General features: G+C 45.3%; 1 protein-coding gene across 1 annotated transcript; it reads right to left on the bottom strand.

The window, feature by feature from the left end:
- Positions 1–1,258: 1,258 nt before the first annotated feature.
- Positions 1,259–2,369, bottom strand: OLIG3 (oligodendrocyte transcription factor 3). Its single transcript, XM_045500884.1, has one exon. The coding sequence runs from the start codon at positions 2,109–2,111 to the stop codon at positions 1,293–1,295; it is 819 nt and encodes a 272-aa protein (XP_045356840.1). The 5' UTR covers positions 2,112–2,369; the 3' UTR covers positions 1,259–1,292.
- Positions 2,370–19,895: the final 17,526 nt, after the last annotated feature.

A 19,895-nucleotide genomic window follows, 5' to 3' on the forward strand; every position in this document is an offset into this window, starting at 1 on the left:
TTTGTATCTGTCCACCCACTCAAAATCTCTCACCCACTGCCAGGTACACCTTACTGGGTCCACGTACTCCTTACCCACTACCCCCGTCTTCAAAAATCTTAGGCAAAGGCAAAGCCAGGATTTAAAGGTTCTTTTTTATTTGAAATCTCATCCAGAAACACTGGTTATTAATAAATATATCATAGTTATCAAGAATATATAAAAAATAAAGACAGGTATTGTCTTTGAGGCCCTAACAAAATATTTCAAGCAAATGTTCAGGAAAATAAAAACGGCACCCCTCCCCAAACCATGATAACTTTTCAAAGCTGATGATAGAGAGAGCCAACCCCGCATGCAGAATCGCTGAGCAAGGGGGGAGGGGGGGGATGGGGCAAGCTAGTAGAGGGAGCCCAGGCTCTGGCAATAGCTGGCCCCTAGAACAGCCTTGGGATGGAGTTTGGGAATGGAGTTCTGAGGGGGTGGGGTGGGGGAAGAAGCACTTGTGCGTGAGTTTGGGTCTTTGCACTCTGCCCCCTTTTTTTTCATTTCATACAACCACAGACAGATATATGGATACTTCGGAGAATTCACTAATAAATCCTTGTTACAAGGAAAATGGCATCATGGCCTGCACAACATGTTTCGAGAAGATTCATTTAGAAGCTTGCATGCATTCTTTTGACCTACACTGCGTCTTAAGGAAAACCCACATAAGAGATGTCATGCCCTGGACCGGGGTTGAGATTCAAAACTTGGGTCTTGATCCCTCTCTCTCTCTCTCTCTCTCTCTCTCTCTCAACGTCTCTAGAAAAACAACTGCGGAGAGATAGTGACAATCGTAATTGCATCCATCTCCAGGAAATATTTACATCCGTTTTTGCACAAAAGGGATGTTGTCTTTTCCAAGGTGAGAACACAGAGCCAGAGAAAGCCAACTCTGAAGTCCCTTCGCAAGTTTTTGACCACACCGATCCCGTCTTTACACAACAAATGCAGTTTTGACAAGAGCCTATGTAAGTGAGAAGCACTGGCGCGGCATGGGGAAAAGAAGCATGCATGCAAAACACACGAAGTCTGGTTCGAGTCCCCCTTCGTTACCACCTAGAAATTGCAGTTTGGTTTTGGTCCTTTCCCTCCGGGAGGTCAAGCGGAGTCTGAGATCTCCGACGGAGTGGGAGGCCGCGGGACCCCGCGCTCACCCTCCCGCCGGCCGAGCGAGTGCTCAGCCTCCCTCTCCCCTCCCGGCCCGACACCGCAGTCCCTCCCGCCTCTCTCCCCTCATCCTGGGCAGCTGCCGGGCCGTCCTCTGCTCACTTGAGCAAGTCCTTGGACTCGGCCGACAGCCGAGCCATGTTGGCGGTGGAGAGAGCGGAAAGGTGCGGCGGCGGCGGCATCTGGCAGATGGTGCAGGGGCAGGGCAGCCCGGCCCAGTGCTGGAAGCCGCTGCCCAGCTGCAGCGCGGGCGGCGTGGAGGGCGCCTTGAGCAGCGAGTGGGGAGGTCGAATAGTGCCGATGGCCGGCAGCGAGGCGGCGGACAGCGGCGACGAGCCGTTGCCGGACGAGAGCGCGCCGCCCAGGATGGGGTGCACGGGGTGCACCGCGTTGGCGGCGTGCGCGGGGTGGCCGGCCGAGTGGCCCACGGTCCCGCAGTGGAAGGCAGAGTGGTGGCCCCCGTAGATCTCGCCAACCAACCTCTTCATCTCCTCCAGGGAGCTGGTGAGCATGAGGATGTAGTTTCTGGCCAGCAGGAGAGTGGCGATCTTGGAGAGCTTGCGCACCGAGGGCCCGTGCGCGTAGGGCATGACCTCTCGCAGCCCGTCCATGGCGAGGTTTAGGTCGTGCATCCGCTTGCGCTCCCGACCGTTGATCTTCAGCCTCAACTGCTGTAGGTCCTGCTCCGACAGCTGCTTCTTGATTTTGTACTTGCTGCTCTCGCCGGTGGCCTTGGCGCCGGCCCGCGAGAGGCTTTCCCCGGGCATCTTCTGCACCATGTCGCCCTGCGTGGAGGAGACCGAGTTGAGACGGCTCTCCTGGTGGTGGTGGTGGCGGTGGTGGTGTTCCCTCAGATACATCTCATCCATGTCCGGCGATGAAGCTCTGCTGGAGACAGAGCTCGAATCAGAATTCATTTTATTACGGGGGATGCGGCCCTACCGCGGGGAGGCTTTAGGTGGGAAATTAAGGAAAATCTTGAAATTAAAAAAAAAAAAATCTGCACGGCCCAGCGACCCACTTCTCAGTGGCAAGACTTGAGAAGAAAAGCTGAGGCACTGCCTTTCCCCGCCTCTCTCCCTCCCCACTCCCTTCTCTCCGGTTAGGCTGTTTCCTGGACAGCGGGTTGGTGTTTGCTGGGACTAACCTCACGCTGAAAAAGAGGGGCTTTTATAGAGCTGCGGCGGAGAAAAGAGACAAAAGGAACCCTCCTATCTATCCTGGGCTGGTTAGGACGACGTGCCGTCATTCAGGGCGGTGCGCTTTGCTGTCCCATTTTGCAAGGATTCCTATTCATATTCATTGTGGGGCCGCCCTGGGACACCTCTGCTCCGAACCGCTAGGAGCCCCAAGGCACAAAACCCTCTCTGATTGACACACTCACCGCTCCAGCTCGCTCCTTCCTGGATTTTTTTTTTTTTTTTAACTTCCCTCCCCCTCCTCCCCCCGCAAATTTCCCTAACCAAATCACACCTAAGGAACCAACCGCCGGAAGGAAAGGGAGCCAGGCAGTAGTCGGAGATTCCTCCGGGTTCCTAGAGAGAAACTGAAACATTCTCTTTTCTTCATAGCTACTCCCAAGTTTTGGGGAATGTGAGCAAAAGAAGTCCTAATGGAACCGTGTCAAGGACAGAGATGCGGTTGGAGGGCAGGTTCCCCGCGCTAGGGGGTGGGCGCGGGGGTGGAGGGAGAGGGGGACCTCGTGTCGCTGGGCACTGTCTGAACTGGTTGGTTATTAGGTCTCTTTTCCTAAACACTGATACGGTGTTCATTTTGTTTACTGAGCCCTTCTGGCCTAATTGCAATGGGACCTCCGTTTGTGGTGAAGGGCTTGCCCCGACACTGATATAGGGATGGGTTTTCTTTTCTTTTCTCTTTTCTTTTCTTTTCTCTTTTCTTTTCTTTTCTTTTCTTTTTCCTTTCCCTTTCTTTCTTTCTTTCTTTCTTTCTTTATTTCTTTCTCTCTTTTCCCTCGTTTAAATAGATTACTGAAAGAATTTGCTTTGCACAATTCTCTAACTTCTTAGACCTGGACCTGAGGAAAACAAACAACACCAAAAAAACAAAAACAAAAACAAAAACAAAAACCCAACCAAGGGGAGGGGAGGAAAAGTGGCGGAGTAGCCAGGGAGGGAGTTAGAGATAGGAAGGGTTCCCAAGAACTCCAGAGAGATTGTTCCTGCCGGGGCTACCCCGCAGCCCCCGGACCCTGGCGCTAACAGAAGCGGGTGGGGCAGTCCCGGTCGGGAGCTGGCACGCAGAGGCGGGTAGCATCTGCAGCTCGGCGCCACTGGGCTGGGGCCGGTGGGTCCACGGGGTGGGGAAAGCCGGTGCTGAGGGTCGAATAAGAAACAACGTGTGTTTGTGTGGGCGCGCGTGTTCTGCAGGGAAAGGATTTGGAGAGTCCCGTAGGCGTGCGCGCGTGGGCACTGCGGGCCAGTGCTCGGTGGATTCTGGGGATAAAGAGGAAGGAGGCCTGGAGTTTGGAACCTTCGGTTCCAGGGCGGAGGTCGGCGCGATCTTTCTTCCCCCTTGCTGTGTTTTGTCAATGGGACTAAAGAGTTGAGGGGCGGGAAAGCAGAAACCCTCGGGAGCCCGCGGGAGGCCTCTAGAAGAGCCTGGGCACCGCCACACTCTGGGCTCGGAGGAACCCAAGACAGGTGCCAGGTTGTAGTCGAGTGGATGCAAAGTGTGAAACCGAAACAATCCCGGAATCTCTGGCAGTCAGGGCCTCGGACTGCGCGGCGCAGTCAGTGCATATCTTTGGGACTAGCAAGGTAGAGGAGGCCTCACTTTGCCTCCACTTTGTGGACAAAGTGGAACGGCCAACAGAGAGGGTTGCATGCCTAGCCCGGGAGTCTGTAAGCTCTGCGAGGCTTTGCCTCTTTGGCAGAGACGCAACATTGGAGAGGATGCTTTTCTGCACTGAACTTCGCTTCTCTGTAAGAGAAGAAAATGGACGAGAGTCCTTCCTCAACGCCAGGACCTTAGGGCCCTTGAAGACTGGACTTCTATCCTCCTACCGCCCCCACCTCCGTAGAAGGGAGGTTTTTTAAAACGAAGAATCCAAATGATTCGATTTGGAATGTGGAAAGGTTGATTGTCCAAACGCACTTCTAATATCCAAGCCAAAGAAATGTTTCTGAATTCACCAGACCCGTCCCTTTGAGCTCAGACAGCGACATCCACCGAACTGCTTATGAGAAAAAGGCTTCCAGAACATCAGCATGTATTCGGACAGTCCTAGGTGATGGTGATGGTGGAGAGGCGTGGTCCAGACCGCCGCCCCCAGCGCTTCTCTGCTGCTCACGTCGGGCGGCGGGGGAGCCCTGGGAACCCCACACTGGAGGAAAAGACGTTTCCCAGCCTTTGGGCCAGTGCACAGGCCCGCCCCCCGCCGCCTCCTGAGCCACCTTCCTGACCCTCGGGCATCGACTCGGGCCTTTCCCTTGCCCAAACTGAGAATGCTGTAACTCAGTTTTCATTTCAGGAAGTAGCGAAGTCTAGTTAGAACGATTGATTACAAATGAAGGAGTAGAAAAAGTTATGCTGCTAAAGGCTTTTTAAAAAAGCATTAAAAAAAAAAACCTTCCAATTTTCTCAGTGGGCAATATGACACAAGGTATAAAATTTTCTCACGTTAATCGAGGTGGCAGGGAAAAAGGGAAGCTGGCCTTGAAATACAAACTGAAAACTCACTTTCGGACTGGAAAGACCAAGACCAAGCTTCTGGGAGTCCGAACCAGAAGCCCCTCTTCCTCGGCGCCGCCTTTCCACCGAGTGGGGGGACGCAGCCCCTGCGACCAGCTCAGACGGGAACTGCGCTAGGCTGGAAAGGGGCCCCGGGCCTCTGCCTACAGACCCCCTGCCCCTCTAGCGGGTTTATAGCTCCGGCAACGCGAAGGTAGATCTGCTTGACCTGGCAGAACTGCGTGTCCAGGCCGAGGGCCCTCGGCCACAGTCCAGGACGCCGCGCGCCCTCTCCTCCCGGCTTTCCCAAAAGGCTTCTACAGGTGAATGTGAAATGGTCCAAGGTCCAGGGCCCCAGTCCGGCAAGCGCTTCTGGCGAGGCCTTATAGGGGCCCAGAGTCTCCTAGGAGGCTTGTTCCCTATTCCCTATATTCTGTAGGACTTAACATCAAGAGGAGGAGGAATGAACGAAGGAGCCACAACTTTGCTGTCCATAAAATGGGTTGATACTGAACGGGGCGCAAAAGGCAGAGGAGCCCCAACTGGCTGTGCAGGCGCTGTCCCCAAGAGTTTGCCTAGCGAGGTCGCTTTGGACTCTGAGGGTGAACCCGAGACCTGCGCCCAGCCCCGAGCAGGAGCAGGCGGGGAACTTAGAAGGGCGAGCTGCGCGAGTTCCTTCAGAGAACTGTCTCTGCCGGCGCTCACGCCGGGCGTGAGCAGGGGGCGGGGGGAGGAAGGGAGCCGGCGCTGGGCGGAGGCTGCGGCAGCTCGGTGGGGCCGCGGCAGCCCAGAGGGGCCTCAGCCGGAGACGCGCCGTGACCTTGGCCCTGGCCAGGGGCCCTTTCGGAGGGCTGAGACAAGCAAGAAGAGGGAGCCGGCGACCCGGCGGCGGCGCGGGGCCCCGCTCTCTCGGGCCGCACCCGGCGCCCTCGCAGCCTGGGGGCGCAGCGGGGGCGGCGCGGAGGCGGGGGCCGTTCTCCCGCAACAGGTGCTTCCGGAGGCCCGCGCGGGCCGCTTCCCGCCACTCAGTCTTGCTCCCGGCAGAGCCTGTGAGTACTTTGTACTACCCGAGGCGGCAGCGGGTGCGCGCGGGGACCCGGTCCGAAGAGCGGCGCAGCCTTCCCCTCGAGCCCGGGGCGCACAGCCTCAGCTCTGCAGCTCCGGCTCCCGGGAGCCGCGCCCTCCGGAGGCTTCCAGGCAATTCCTTTGCGCCCCCCCTCCGGCCCCCACCCCAGATCTCCGGGGAGCATCGCTTACCCTAAGCCCGGTGGCGCGCCCACCGCTCCGCAGCTCCAGCCACCGAGCTCCTCTCCGGAAGCTGCCGGCTCTGCCCGAGGCCGCGGCGATTTGGGCTCCACGGCGAGCACCCCCCCACTCCTCGCCGGAGTCCGGAGGCCAGTGGTCGCGCTGGCCGACCTGCCGGGAGGCCGCTGTGCGGAGCCGGTGGATCAGCAACGTCCAGGAGCTCCCGTCGCTCGCCCAGCCTCAAACTTGACCGGCGGAAACTTTGGCCGAGACCGAACGGCGGGAGGCTGCCCTGTGGGCTTCACCTTTTACCCCAGGCCCCCTTCCAAAACAAAAACGACAAAAGGGGAACCCCAAACATCCCTAAGGGTGTTCCGTCGTGGGCAACCAGGGGAATAGCCTAAACACTAGCTGAGCACGGAGGAAGTTCTCAAAAAGTAGTTTTGTATTTGAGTAAAACAATCACTTCACCACATTAGCAGTGGGGGCGGGTCATTGAAGCAGTTGAGTTGATCAAAGAAGCCCTTAGAGAATGAGAGAGAGAGAGAGAGAGAGAGAGAGAGAGAGAGAGAGAGAGAGAGAACAGTTTTTATAAAAATTAACGTCAACAGAAATCTCAGGCAGGCAGGAATTCTCTCCTCTTGCAGCCGCGCGTCCCGGGTGCTGGAGTGTGGCGCGAGTACTGAACTCCGCGCCCTGCGGTTGGAGATGCCAAAATGGAAATCCCAACCATCAAGTAGGTGCTAGAAGGGCCCGAGTGGGTGGATCTGGACAGACCGACTAAAGTGTTTCAGTTTTCTGGGTCTCCCCATATTTTGCATCATATCTTGAACATTCACTGATCTGTCTAGCGTTTTCCCCCCCGTCTTTTTAAAAAATCTGGCTTTCCTACAGGAAAAAGCAGACGTTGAAGGACAGCAGAATTTTATGAGGTGATAGTAAGTGCTTTTTGCAACGTTGGGTGTGATATTGGAGGAACTGAGGAAGTCCCAGAATAGCATAAAATGATGAAGTGCTAATTATGTGAGTGTATAGACGAGTGAATACGTTGGCAGAACTAGAAGTTTGATTTTAATGATGTGTAGGAGCAAGCCTGGCTAGCACTTACAGACTAATTCTCATTACTGAAAGGCTGCCTTAAGTCAAAGGAGGTTAAGAACTTCTAGACTTCCTTTACGGGATTTCGCTCAGTCAGTGAGCATACTTCGGTACTCTTTCTTCTTTCCTTTCTGGTAACACCTGCTCAGTTGCCAAAACTCCTGCGTTTCCAACCCTGAAGGAAGCCTATAAATTGAAAGCATTTTTCCTCAAGATTGGAATATTTAGGTTGATGTAAATATCACTGGTGATCAATCACATGGACTGATGAGTTCTATTCAGATTTGCATACTTAGACACACATTCTTGGCATGTGCCCTGACGTTTTGGATGTGTGGCTCTGTTAATCCCAATCCTTTAAGAAGCATTAAGTGGATGATGTATTAGTATCTTATTGTTATTAATTTAATTCTTTGTGACTTTATAGTTAAAGACACTGTATGCAGCTTGATATCTTACTATAAAATAGCACACAATACTAAATTCTGCTTTTGCAAGTTTTTGCATCATCTTCTTGGCATAGTCAGTTAGATAGTTACGTTCAACACATATTGCTGTATTCTTTGCTAAAGTGCTTATGGAATTTAGTTTTATTTTAGAGACAGAAGTTTATTTTAGATATAAATATCTTATGTAGCATATGTGTTATTTTCATTTTGTGTTCAGTAACATTCAGGCTTATACACAAAGTGTGTAAATGAATGGATGCCACAAAGAGATCAGAATATAAGAACCTATGTATAGAGCAACAGAAGATTAAAAAGATGTTAATATTTACATCATCAGTTTCTTACACTGCTTTTTATTAAAGGTATTTATACACATATGTTCTGAAACTTACATGTGTATTTGTGTAAATACATTAAAATATTTATTTGAAGTCTTGGAGTCCTAAATAAAAAGAAATGTTATTTTTCCGATGCTAATCAAGACAAGGGGAAACATTACACACCTGTTCATAAATAGAGTTGGAGTTAATGAGTTATATTGACCCCTAACAAATACAGATTTACACACATTATTTTGAGAAAATGATAATTGAGGTGTCTGCTACTGAATCTTGAAAAGTTAAAATGGCAGTTTTCAAAAATGAACATGTCCATGGCTGATTCATTTTATGCGGAACCTGTGGTCTGGACCAGACAGACTCTGCTTCATCATTTCTAAAAAGAAATGAAAATGTAATATATGCTCCTTTCTCATTATATTTTTCTATTTATAAGTATTTTTATTTTATTTGTGTAACAGACTGAATGTAAAAGTTTATAAAACCAAATTGTCACCATTTACAATATTGGCCGAATTTGTATCTTCATCTTTACGTATATCATAATATATAATAAAATTGGACCAATTATTCAGACAATTCAAACCTCAAATCTTGTTATCTTTTTTTTGAGGGGGGGAGGGTGGGAAGAAAAGAAACAGGCTGAAAGCAAATTATCACTCAAAATTTGTAGATATTTATCCTATATATTACTTGCAGATCAGTCTGAGTTTCCTGCTCAACAACTGAAATGATATTCTCTTTTTTTTTTGAAATGATATTCTCAATAGTACTATCAGCACTTTAGTAAAAACATCAATTGTTAATTTTTACAACATAAAAAGATAATATAAATTAACATATTTTCATAACATGGCATTATTTAAGATACTGATGAAAGAAACTTGATAATCTTCTAAATTCACATTTTTCCCCCTAGTAAATTTTATTATTTCACAACCTTTGTAATGAGACATAGCAGAATCCTGGACTACTTATGTTCACAGATGCAGTTCAACTAGATACTTCGGAACTTTGTTTCTACCCTATTTTATTACGGCAAGTCTCATAATAGGAGTAGACTGTTAGGAAAAAAAACAACTTTGTAATGGGGGCAGGGAGAAAGAGAAGGAGGTCATATTAAACACTGTGCACATGTCCTTAAATCATAATACATAATCCTGATTCTACCTTTGAGTGAATTTTGTAGAGTTGTTTGTAGGAAAGCCCTCCTCAGATATATATTTACTTTATATACTTAGGGAAATGTTACTGTTGATTCTAATATTTTAATAGAGAGCACATCTGTGTCTGCTTTCTAAAGTCCGAGGGATAGCAAGTTTGCTGATCTCATATAGGTGCCCAGGGAACCCCATGGCACGCTCCTCCAGGACTCATTCATCCTGCAATGTGTTGTTAAGCCCCTGAAATTGCCTGAGATAAAGCTGTGGGAATGAGAACACTGAGTAATCCTTCGAGGATGGTGCTCCTAGGTACTGGAATGGGTCAGAAACTGCTTTTAGAAGGAAAGTGGAAAACTGAGAACACTGTCAGACTGAAACCCTGCTAAGAAATAGAATTTTTAATAATTAGTACTATAGATACCCTAATGCTGTTGAACGGCGCTCCCGAAGAAGTTCTTTAGTTTTTCAACAAGGAAAAAAAAATCTTTTAATTTTATTTGTTTAAAAAACCTTTTAGCTTTATATTGAGGACAACTCCAGTGTCCCAAGAGTTGCTCATAAATGCAATAATGCGTTTGCTTAAATAAGAATACAAGAGTAGAAAGCGTAGTTAGGAAAAGACATTTTTATTTTGTTGCATGTTATTTCTAAGCTGATTTAAAAATTCTTCCCAGAGTCAGTTTCCACCCTGCTCTGGGGAATGGTTTCATATGGCTTAATTGTAGAAAAACAAAAATGTGATTATGTATATACTTTTCAAGTACAGTTGCTATAATTGTCTCATCTCTTCATCTTTATCAAAGTTTTGCCTCCTATAAAAGTGAAGCTGTGGATAATAGCTCTTTGGCTCCCGTTAGATTTATTAATTGAAGTAATTACACTAAATGGAAAATAATGCCTTTGGGGAAAGTAATGCCAACAACAGACATCCCAGAGAAAAATACTGCTAAAAGATAATGTGTGGCAGGAAAGATGTGGGCCAAGAGTCTAGAACCAATTCAACTTAAGAGTTTTAAATAGCTGTAGAAACTAAAAAGTAAAGGGCATATGCAGCTTGGCATTGAAAAACTTTTTAAAGACAGGACTAGGATAACAAGGCAATAGCTCCTCTCAATGTTTGTGGTGTCCTTCACATCCCTCTTTGCAAAAGCCACCAATAACAAAGGGAACAAAAATACATGTCAACAAAGAACACAAATACATAAGGAATATTGTGTAACTTTCTTTAATAAGTTGTCTTCTGGCCAAAGCTGGCAAATACCATGGGATTAGAGGAAAGATGAGCTCTTGGAGGGATATAAATTATTAATAATAATTAAAAAAATTCTTTTGGGGGCGCCTGGGTGGCTCAGTCAGTTAAGCCCCCGACTTCAGCTCAGGTCCTGATCTCGCGGTCCTTGAGTTCGAGCCCCGCCTTGGGCTCTGTGTGCCTGAGCCTGGAGCCTGCTTCGGATTCTGTGTCTCCCTCTCTCTCTGCCCCTCCCCCATTCATGCTCTGTCTCTTTTTCTCAAAAATTTATAAACATTAAAATTGTTTTTAATAAATAAAAATAAAAAACTCTATTGCTGTAAACATACGGATGCCACTTGCCCATTGATGAGAGTGCCTTTCTTAGGATATGAAGACTAGAGAGAAGGCAGGACCCAAGAAAGACTTCACAACCCAGCAAATTTCCTGGATAGGATTTGCTGCTTACCAGCTGTGCACATTTATGTAAGTTTCTTACCATTTATTTTTTCTTTTCTTTGTTTTTAAGTTTATTTATTTCAGAGAGAGAGAGAGAGAGAGCACAAGTGGAGTAGGGGCAGAAGACAGAGGGAGAGAGAACTCCAAGCAGACTCTGCTGACACAGTGCAGAGCCCAACGTGGGGCTCAAACCCACGAACCCCGAGACCATGACCTGAGCTGAAATCAAGAGTTGGACACTCAACTGACTGAGCCACCCAGGTGCCCCGGTTTTTTCACATTTCTGAACTTTTGTTTTGTCACCTGCACAGTAAGAATGGTCATGATCATGACATATGCTTTTGTGAGAGTTAGCGTTTTGCAAACCTCTTAAAATCATGCAGTATTATGCTTTTGAAATAAGATTTTTTCACCCTGTCTTCTGTATATATTTTTAACATCCAAAAATATTTGTCCAGCTTTATTCTTCTATAAATATTATCTTGGTATTCTTTTAAAATTGTTTTGTATCTATTCTCGCTATTAAGGCAGGACTCATTCTTCCCCATTGTCCCCACTCTCTGGCAAGTTGGGAATTCGTAATAAATATAAAGCATACCGAAGTACCTCTTAGAAATTGGAGCAGGTGCTTGGAGACTGTATAACTTTTAGAAATAAAATTAAGGTATAGAATTCATGAGTTATAGAAGGTAGTATAAAAAGTGCTCAGTTCCTCTAAAAAATATGGCTGGGAAGTGTCTGATTGTTGATTAGATATAAAGAAAGACTTTTAGAAAAAACATGACTTAAAATTTGTTTTGTTTTTCTCTTATGGAAAGCCCTCCAAACCAATAGGCTTATTTGAAGTCTGGGTCCCAAACAAAAATTTTCAAGCTCAGTCTTGCTATTACTGTCTAATCACACATCCATCCTTGATATCCAGGCTCAGGGTGGGGAGTCTTTGGGCCTAGTAGACCAGGATTGGTCTCATATGGAGAGGCAGGGTTGTGGTATTTGCACATTCAGATTTGGAAACGTTGCCAAATTTTATTCTAAAAGACCTTCCAGTGATTGGCACTCAGTCAATCCTACTTTCATCTGGCCGGAGTCCTACCACTGATATCTTGGAGGGGTGGGGTGGAGTCACAGTGTATTGCTTTCTCATTCATTCATTCCCACATTTTTAAAAAAAATTTTTTTTTAACGTTTATTTAGTTTTGGGACAGAGAGAGACAGAGCATGAATGGGGGAGGGGCAGAGAGAGAGGGAGACACAGAATCCGAAGCAGGCTCCAGGCTCTGAGCCATCAGCCCAGAGCCCCACGTGGGGCTCGAACTCACGAACCGCGAGATCGTGACCTGAGCTGAAGTCGGACGCTTAACCGACTGAGCCACCTAGGCGCCCCCCTCGTTCCCACATTTTTTGAGTGGTCCTATGTATCACTTCAATTAGAGGTCCTGAGGAAACAAAATCAAGGAAAACATAGTCTCCTGAATCTAGGTGCTAAAAAGACAAGAAAACCAATCATCTCCTGAAAGACAATATAAAGGTGACCTTGAGGTTTTGGTGATTAATATTGGTTATTTTAACAGACTGAGCACTTATTTTGGGGGTACAAGAACAGACCCGAAGGATCTTTTTGTCTTAGCCTGTTTCTCTCTGTACAGGACATTTATTTGGAAAGTGATCCCAGATAACAGGAGTGGGGGTGTGGGGATGGGGACAGTAAAACAGAGAAGGAGAAAGGATCAGTACAAAAGGTGTTTTGTCAAGCTGATCACTGCTATGGACAACTGGGCCTTGACTTCTCTTGAGTCCTTCCTGTGAATAAATAGAATGCGTTCACCCAAGGGTGAAATGGAGAAGCATTTATCCATTGTTTCTAGCCTCTCCCCTCCCATTGGTGAGAGCTGTTCATGATTAAATACCTCCACAGTTCTGGGCCGCACACGTGGGAGTGACAAGGCAGTCCCCACAGGCACTCTCACGAAGCCCCAGACAGAAAGCAAGGGATGTGCAGTGCACCTGTGGCCTGCAAAAGCCGGACTGAAAAGATGGGCCGCGAATATGAGAAGTAGAATACAGGAAAAGTCTGCTGATTTCCAAATGGAGGAAAGTGATGAGTAAGTGACATCTCTGAGGTAGGGTGTGGCATAAAGGGGATTTCTAGCCCCAGGGTAGGACTGTGGACAGGCCTGCAGTAATGGACATTTGGAGAGAGTGTTTGAGGAGCCATTGCAAGAATTGAGGGAAGCTAAGGCAATTTACTTTGCCTCAAGCTAGTCCCAGATAGAACCCTTGAAGAGTGCTCCAAATGTGGAATGCTTCCCAAACAAAGATATGTCCCAGAAAGTGTCTCACCAGCCTCTATGTCACTTTGGCTCCTCTACCCTTGGTCCTGAAGGGATTCCTCCAGATGGCTGTAAGTGTAATTGGGAAACCTAATGTCCATATTTCCAACAAATACGTTTTTTGATGTGAAGGAGATCTACCATGATGGAAAGCCCTAAAGCCATAATGCCTATATGATTTCCTCCTATTTGTTCTTGACCACTGGATATTTTTAAAAGTCATAATATCTGAGAGCTCTTTTTTCTTTTTCTTTTCTTTTTTTTTTTTTTTTTAATTTTTTTTTTCAACGTTTATTTATTTTTGGGACAGAGAGAGACAGAGCATGAACGGGGGAGGGGCAGAGAGAGAGGGAGACACAGAATCGGAAACAGGCTCCAGGCTCTCAGCCATCAGCCCAGAGCCTGACGCGGGGCTCGAAGTCACAGGCCGCGAGATCGTGACCTGGCTGAAGTCGGCCGCTTAACCGACTGCGCCACCCAGGCGCCCCTGAGAGCTCTTTTTTCAAAGGTTAAGTTAAAAACGGAAGCAAGAAGGGCATGTACTAAAATGGAAAATTGTTTCTTGTTTGTAATGGTAATGTCACAAGGTCTCTCCTGTCACATGAGGACCATAAACTAATTAAAATTGCCAGATGGCTCCCTCTCTCTCTTTTCCTGTCCCTCCCCTGCTTCTGTGCACTCTCTCTCAAAATAAATAAATAAACATTGAAAAAAGAGGGGAGGGTGCCTGGGTGGCTCAGTTGGTTAAGCCTCTGACTCTTGATTTTGGCTCAGGTCATGATCTCATGGTTTGTGAGATTGAACCCTGCATCAGGCTGCACACAGCTGAACCTGCTTGGGATTCTCCCCTGCCCTTCTGTCCCTCCCCCGCTTGTACTCTCTCTCTCTCTCTCAAAATAAGTAAATAGAAATTTTTACTTTTTTATTAAAAATAAACAATTTTATTAATTTTTTATTACATAGGTCTGATGCAGCTTGACAATGTAGAAATTGTGTATAAAATGCCTTGCCAGCCATGAATTCCTTACACGTTTACAATATAAATGTATTTATGATGTTCAACTTTCCAATGTTAAATCTTTACTATAAATATAATATAACTCTCCACTTATTTCCTCTTTTGAGATGCATTCAATGCAATTTACAATTTTTCCTGTAAAGGTCTCACATATCCTTAGTCAATGTCAGTTCTCCTCAATTTGATGTGTCGTTTCAGTAAAATTTAGCACAAAATCCCAGTAACATATTTAATGAACTTGAGCTAACTCTAAAATATATAGAGAGGAAAGTAAAGGACCAAGAATAGGCAAGAGTCTTCTGCTGAAGACGGGTACAGATGAAATAATTGCACTATCTGATGCCAAGGCTTATTTTAAAGCCTAAGAAACAATGGCAGTGGAGAATTTTTACAATTGGCCAATGAATAGAATAGAAAGAGAAGAAGGGTGTCCGTGTGAATATCAACCACTGAAATATGATACAGAGAGTATATGCATGAAAGGGGAGAAAGATGTGGGGAAGAAATGGTTATTCACATAAGACTTTGAAATTTGGGGCGCCTGGGTGACTCAGTTGGCTGGGTGTCCAACTTCGGCTCAGGTCATGATCTCAACTTTCTGAGTTCAAGCCCTGCACCCAGCTCTGCACAGACAGATCAGAGCCTGGAGCCTGCTTCCAATTCTGTGTGTTCCTCTCTCTCTCTGCCCCTCCCTACTCACATTCTGTCTCTCTCTCTCAAAAATAAACATTAAAAGAATTTGTTTTAATGAAATTAAACCCCTGCCTCAAATCATAAACGACAATTAACTTCAGGAGGATCAGATTTAAATTTCAAGAGCAAAACTTTAAACCATTTAATAAAAAATAGATTGATACATTTATGATTTTGAAGTAGAGATACATTTCTTAAATAGGCAAAAAAAATGGATAAAGGAAAAGGTTGATAAATGTGACAATATTAAAATTATGGACTTCCTTTAATCAAAACTTGTCTTAAAGGATGGGAAAAGACTATTTTCAAATTGTGAAAAGACCTTTGCAACATACACGACCCATAAAGGGGCGCCTGGGTGGCTCAGTCGGTTAAGCCTCGGACTCTTGATTTCAGCAAAAGTCACGATCTCAAGTTTCATGAGATCAAGCCCCACCTTGGGCTCCATGCGCTGACAATGCAGAGGCTGCTTGAGATTATCTCTCTCTCAAAATATATAAATAAACTGAAAAAAGAGAGACATAAACAGAAATATCACATGAGACAAAATCCATGTGGCCAATAAACTTATAAAAAGTGGGGAGCTTGGGTGGCTCAGTCAGTTAAGCCTCGGACTTCAGTTCAGGTTATGATCTCACGGTTCATCGGTTTGAGCCCCAAGTCAGGCTCTACGCTGACAACGTGAAGCCTGCTTGGGATTCTCTCTCTTTGCCCCTGCCTGCCTCTCTCTCAAAACACGTAAAAAAACTTAAAAATATATATATATTAAAAAAAAAAGATGTTCAACTTCATTAAATAGTCAGGAAAACACAAATAAGGGCCACAAGGGGATAGCATTTTAAATCCATTTAAATGCCAAGTACTAAGAAGTTTGAAAATACCAAATATTGACGGCACTGTAGTTCAACAGGATCTCATGCATTTCTGGTGGGAGTATAAGCTGATACAGCCTCTTAGGAAAAGTTTCGTACTAGTTTCTAAAGCTGAACGTTCACACACCCACGACTCAGCAATTGTACTCCTAGATTATACGCCTCCACTCAAAACTGTTGAACCTGTACTCCTGCAGATCTGCCCCGTACCAGAATGCTCATGGCATCCCTGTTCCAGTAGCAAATGGTTATTAACAGGAAAACAGTAATATAAATTGGGGTATATATGCAGAATTATTCAGTAATTTAAATGAAGAAACTATACCTTCATGCAAAAATATGAGTAAGTCTTTTTTTTTTTAATTTTTTTTTTCAATGTTTATTTATTTTTGGGACAGAGAGAGACAGAGCATGAACGGGGGAGGGGCAGAGAGAGAGGGAGACACAGAATCGGAAACAGGCTCCAGGCTCCGAGCCATCAGCCCAGAGCCCGACGCGGGGCTCGAACTCACGGACCGCGAGATCGTGACCTGGCTGAAGTCGGACGCTTAACCGACTGCGCCACCCAGGCGCCCCTGAGTAAGTCTTACCAACACAAAATTAAGAGAAATAATGAGAGTCCAGGAGATTACAAAGAGAAGGATAACATTTCTGTAAAGTTAAAACAACAAAACAACATACTTATTAAAAATACACAGAAAAGTGGAAAAACTATATATATATATACATATATATTTTTAAAATGTTTATTTATTTTTGAGAGAGAGAGGCAGAACACGAGCAGGGGCGGGACACAGAGAGAGAGGGAGACACAGAATCCGAAGCAGGCTCCAGGCTCGGAGCTGTCAGCACAGAGCCCAACGTGGGGCTCGAACCCAAGAATCACGAGATCACGACCTGAGCCGAAGTCGGACGCCCAACCGACTGAGCCACCCAGGTGCCCCAAAACTATATATATTTTTAAAGAAAAGAACAAAAGTAAGAGAAGGATCAGCCCACATTCCGGATACGTAGACACTTTAGGGGATGGAGGGAAAAATATGGGACAGAAACAAACCACAAATTATAGAAGACATTGTCAGTGTTCCAATTTCTGTATTGGGATGGGTGTTCACAAGTCTTTATTGTATTATTCAGAATAAACACAAACACACACACAGGGACCAATTATGGGAGCGTGCTATGAACAAAGAATTATAACTAATTGAATTCCCTGTTCTTGTGGCCCCCAAAACAAAGCGAAACAAATAATAAGAATGTACCCTGAAATGGGTAGCTTGGTATCTGTTAGTTGTTTGTATAAATACAAAGTGGCATTTACAGCCTTCATGCAGCGGGACTCATTTTATCTCTTCAGCTCCCATCCTCGTCCATCCTGACAGAGAGCCTGGATATGAGTCCATTTTCTTTCTCTCCACACATCTTGTTCACGCATTCCATGCTTCTGAGTAGAGTTTCTTCCGCTGTGCATCGCCTCTTTATGTCTCCTCACCCATGCAAATTTTGTTTTGTTTTTACATTTACCTAAAATTCAATCTCCTTTAAGAAACCTTCCCCAATGACTTTAAATCCCTGAAGTGTTTAACTTCTATATCACATGATACAGTTCTTAACCAGATACGTCACACTTTCGGTATTAATTGATGAGTACATCTATTGCATGGCATAGTGCTTTTTCTTATGAGGGGACACAAATTTGATTCATATCCGATCCCCATTTACAAAGACCCTAGAGAGATCACAGACATGAAAAAATTCCTATCATACTAGATTATTCTAGCCATGGTTTGGTTTGCTAGAACTTGAGTGGAGAAGTAAAAGAAGGTGTCACAAGAACAGGAGGCATCTTGGTTCGTTCTCGAAAGATCGGGGGGAATCTCTAAAGGCCAAAAATGGCACGAGAGGGGTATTCCGGGTACAAATGATAAGAACTAGTATTTGTTCAGTATTTACTATGTGCTAAGTCTGTCCCTTAGAGTTTGTATCAGTCAAGTTAGATTAGCTGAGGCTAACAGGTACTCCAATGGCATTGCCTTAAAGATCTAAGTTTTTTCTTATATTTAAAAGCTGAAAGAAGGCAGTCCAGGGCTGAAATGGTGGCTCTGCTTCATAATGCCCTCAAAGAGCTTATTATTTCCGGTTTATCATTCCGACACGTCTAGTGGGTGACCCTCGTGCTCTTGGCTCAAAGTGGTAGTTACCACATCTGCATTCCAGGAAGTGTGATGGAGAAATAAAGAAGAAAGGAGCAAACATCCTCACACATTTATCTCTAAGAAGTCAGCGCTGGTAATAAAATTCATTCTAGTTATTTTAAGCAGTAGAAGATTTAATGAAGAAAATCACCTGCCTAAAAAAACCTTTGGAAGGACTAGAGGGTTGGGCTCTTGGCTTGGTCTCCAGGAATGACTCTCAGAACAATACAAAAATAACCAACCTGGAGGTTGCAGTTTGAGTCATAAACCCAAGAATACGGAGCATCAGTTGACCCCGGAATCAGGAAGCTCGGACCAAGAAGAAATAGTCATAATTGACTCTTGATAATCAGGAGCAGGAGAACGGGCCCTGGAATACTGCTAAAGAAAAAAATCTAATATGTCTATGACAGAGCTGGCGAAGACATAATTTTTTAACAGGTGCAGGAAAATGATTTCTGCTTCACTTCCACTTTCCAAATGTGGCATGCGAGCCTTTGATTGAAGGAATCCAATCTGCATCCACTTGTAAGGTAATTAGTGAAATGAAGATTTAACTTTTCATTCTAATTAGAAAGACAGTAGAACAGAGGTTGAAAAAGCCAATATATCATGCCCGCCACAATCCACCACTGTGGTTACCTTACATCCCTGAACTGCCTTCTAGCCAAAGATAAACTTCTGACCAGCAACTGTTAGAAACATAAGCACATCCAACATAATGCATTCACCACTTGTGCAAATAAATGAACAGCAAATACGATGTATTCACCTTCTCTCCTAAAGGGGAAATCTAACATCTTACCACACATTATGTCTATCGCTGGGTAATTCTCACTCTTCTTCCAGGTTAGTTAAATCTGTTTTGATACCAGATAATCTATAAGTTAAATTATTTATTTAAGTATCACTACAACAACTTATCTGAAATATTAGGGGGAAGGCAGAAGAGAGAGGAAAACCGGCTAACATACACTCATATATTCATATATAGCATACACATTAAGCAGAGTAAGAAAAATTGTGAGCCAGTATCAATGAAGTTATAGTTACACTGAGAAATTTCTTTTCTTCACTATCTGTTCCCTATTCCTTTTGCCCTTTGCCAACATCTCAAGTGGCCAAGGTCTTTACTTGGGGAAGGTAGCCGGACTAGCATTCTTTTATACTCCTACATGCAAATGTTATGGTCATCCATGAACTCTTACAATTGACTATGGCACTAATGCTCCACGCCCAGAAGATCTCCTTCCCTTTCCCCATCGTTCTGCCGTGAGACTATTTCCTCTTGATAATCAGGATACGAATAACTTCAGCCAACATAGTAAAATAGTTTTTCTCCCTCCCTGTGGTTGAGTGATGTGAAGGACTCAAGGGACCAGGTGAGAGTCCCAATTTCCACTTCACTAGAAACCATCCTTTGTGTTCTCGCGGAAGGATCCCTTCCCTTGCTAACCACTTCCATTAAATGAGCAGAACTTAACGTCATGAGGCCGGTGCAACAGAGACTGCCAATCATCTACCCAACCTGTTCTCCTCTGACCAGCTTCAAGAAGCCCTTGCTTTCAGATGTTGCTATGGGATGAAGTTATCACCAATAAAATGTGCGTAGAAGTCATACGTGCTATATGCAAGTCTGGGAGTTACGACACTGGACGTGGTGCCCTTTCCACATTTTCTTCCTTCTCTCTACTTTTTAAACAAGTTTTTACTTAAATGTCAGTTAGTTAACACACAGTGTGATATTAGTTTCGGCTCTCTGCTTTTTGGCCACAGTTCAACCATGCAGCTAAATAAAGATGTCCTTTGTATGTGTAAAGCAGAAAGACTCTAAGCCCCCAATTATAGCATAGAGCAGAACTTTTCTAAAGATCTGGACCATTCATATTGGAATTGTTACGTGAACAAGAAAGAAACTTCTTT

This window comes from Leopardus geoffroyi, chromosome B2 (genome assembly GCF_018350155.1).
Source record: "Leopardus geoffroyi isolate Oge1 chromosome B2, O.geoffroyi_Oge1_pat1.0, whole genome shotgun sequence".
NCBI lineage: Eukaryota > Metazoa > Chordata > Mammalia > Carnivora > Felidae > Leopardus > Leopardus geoffroyi.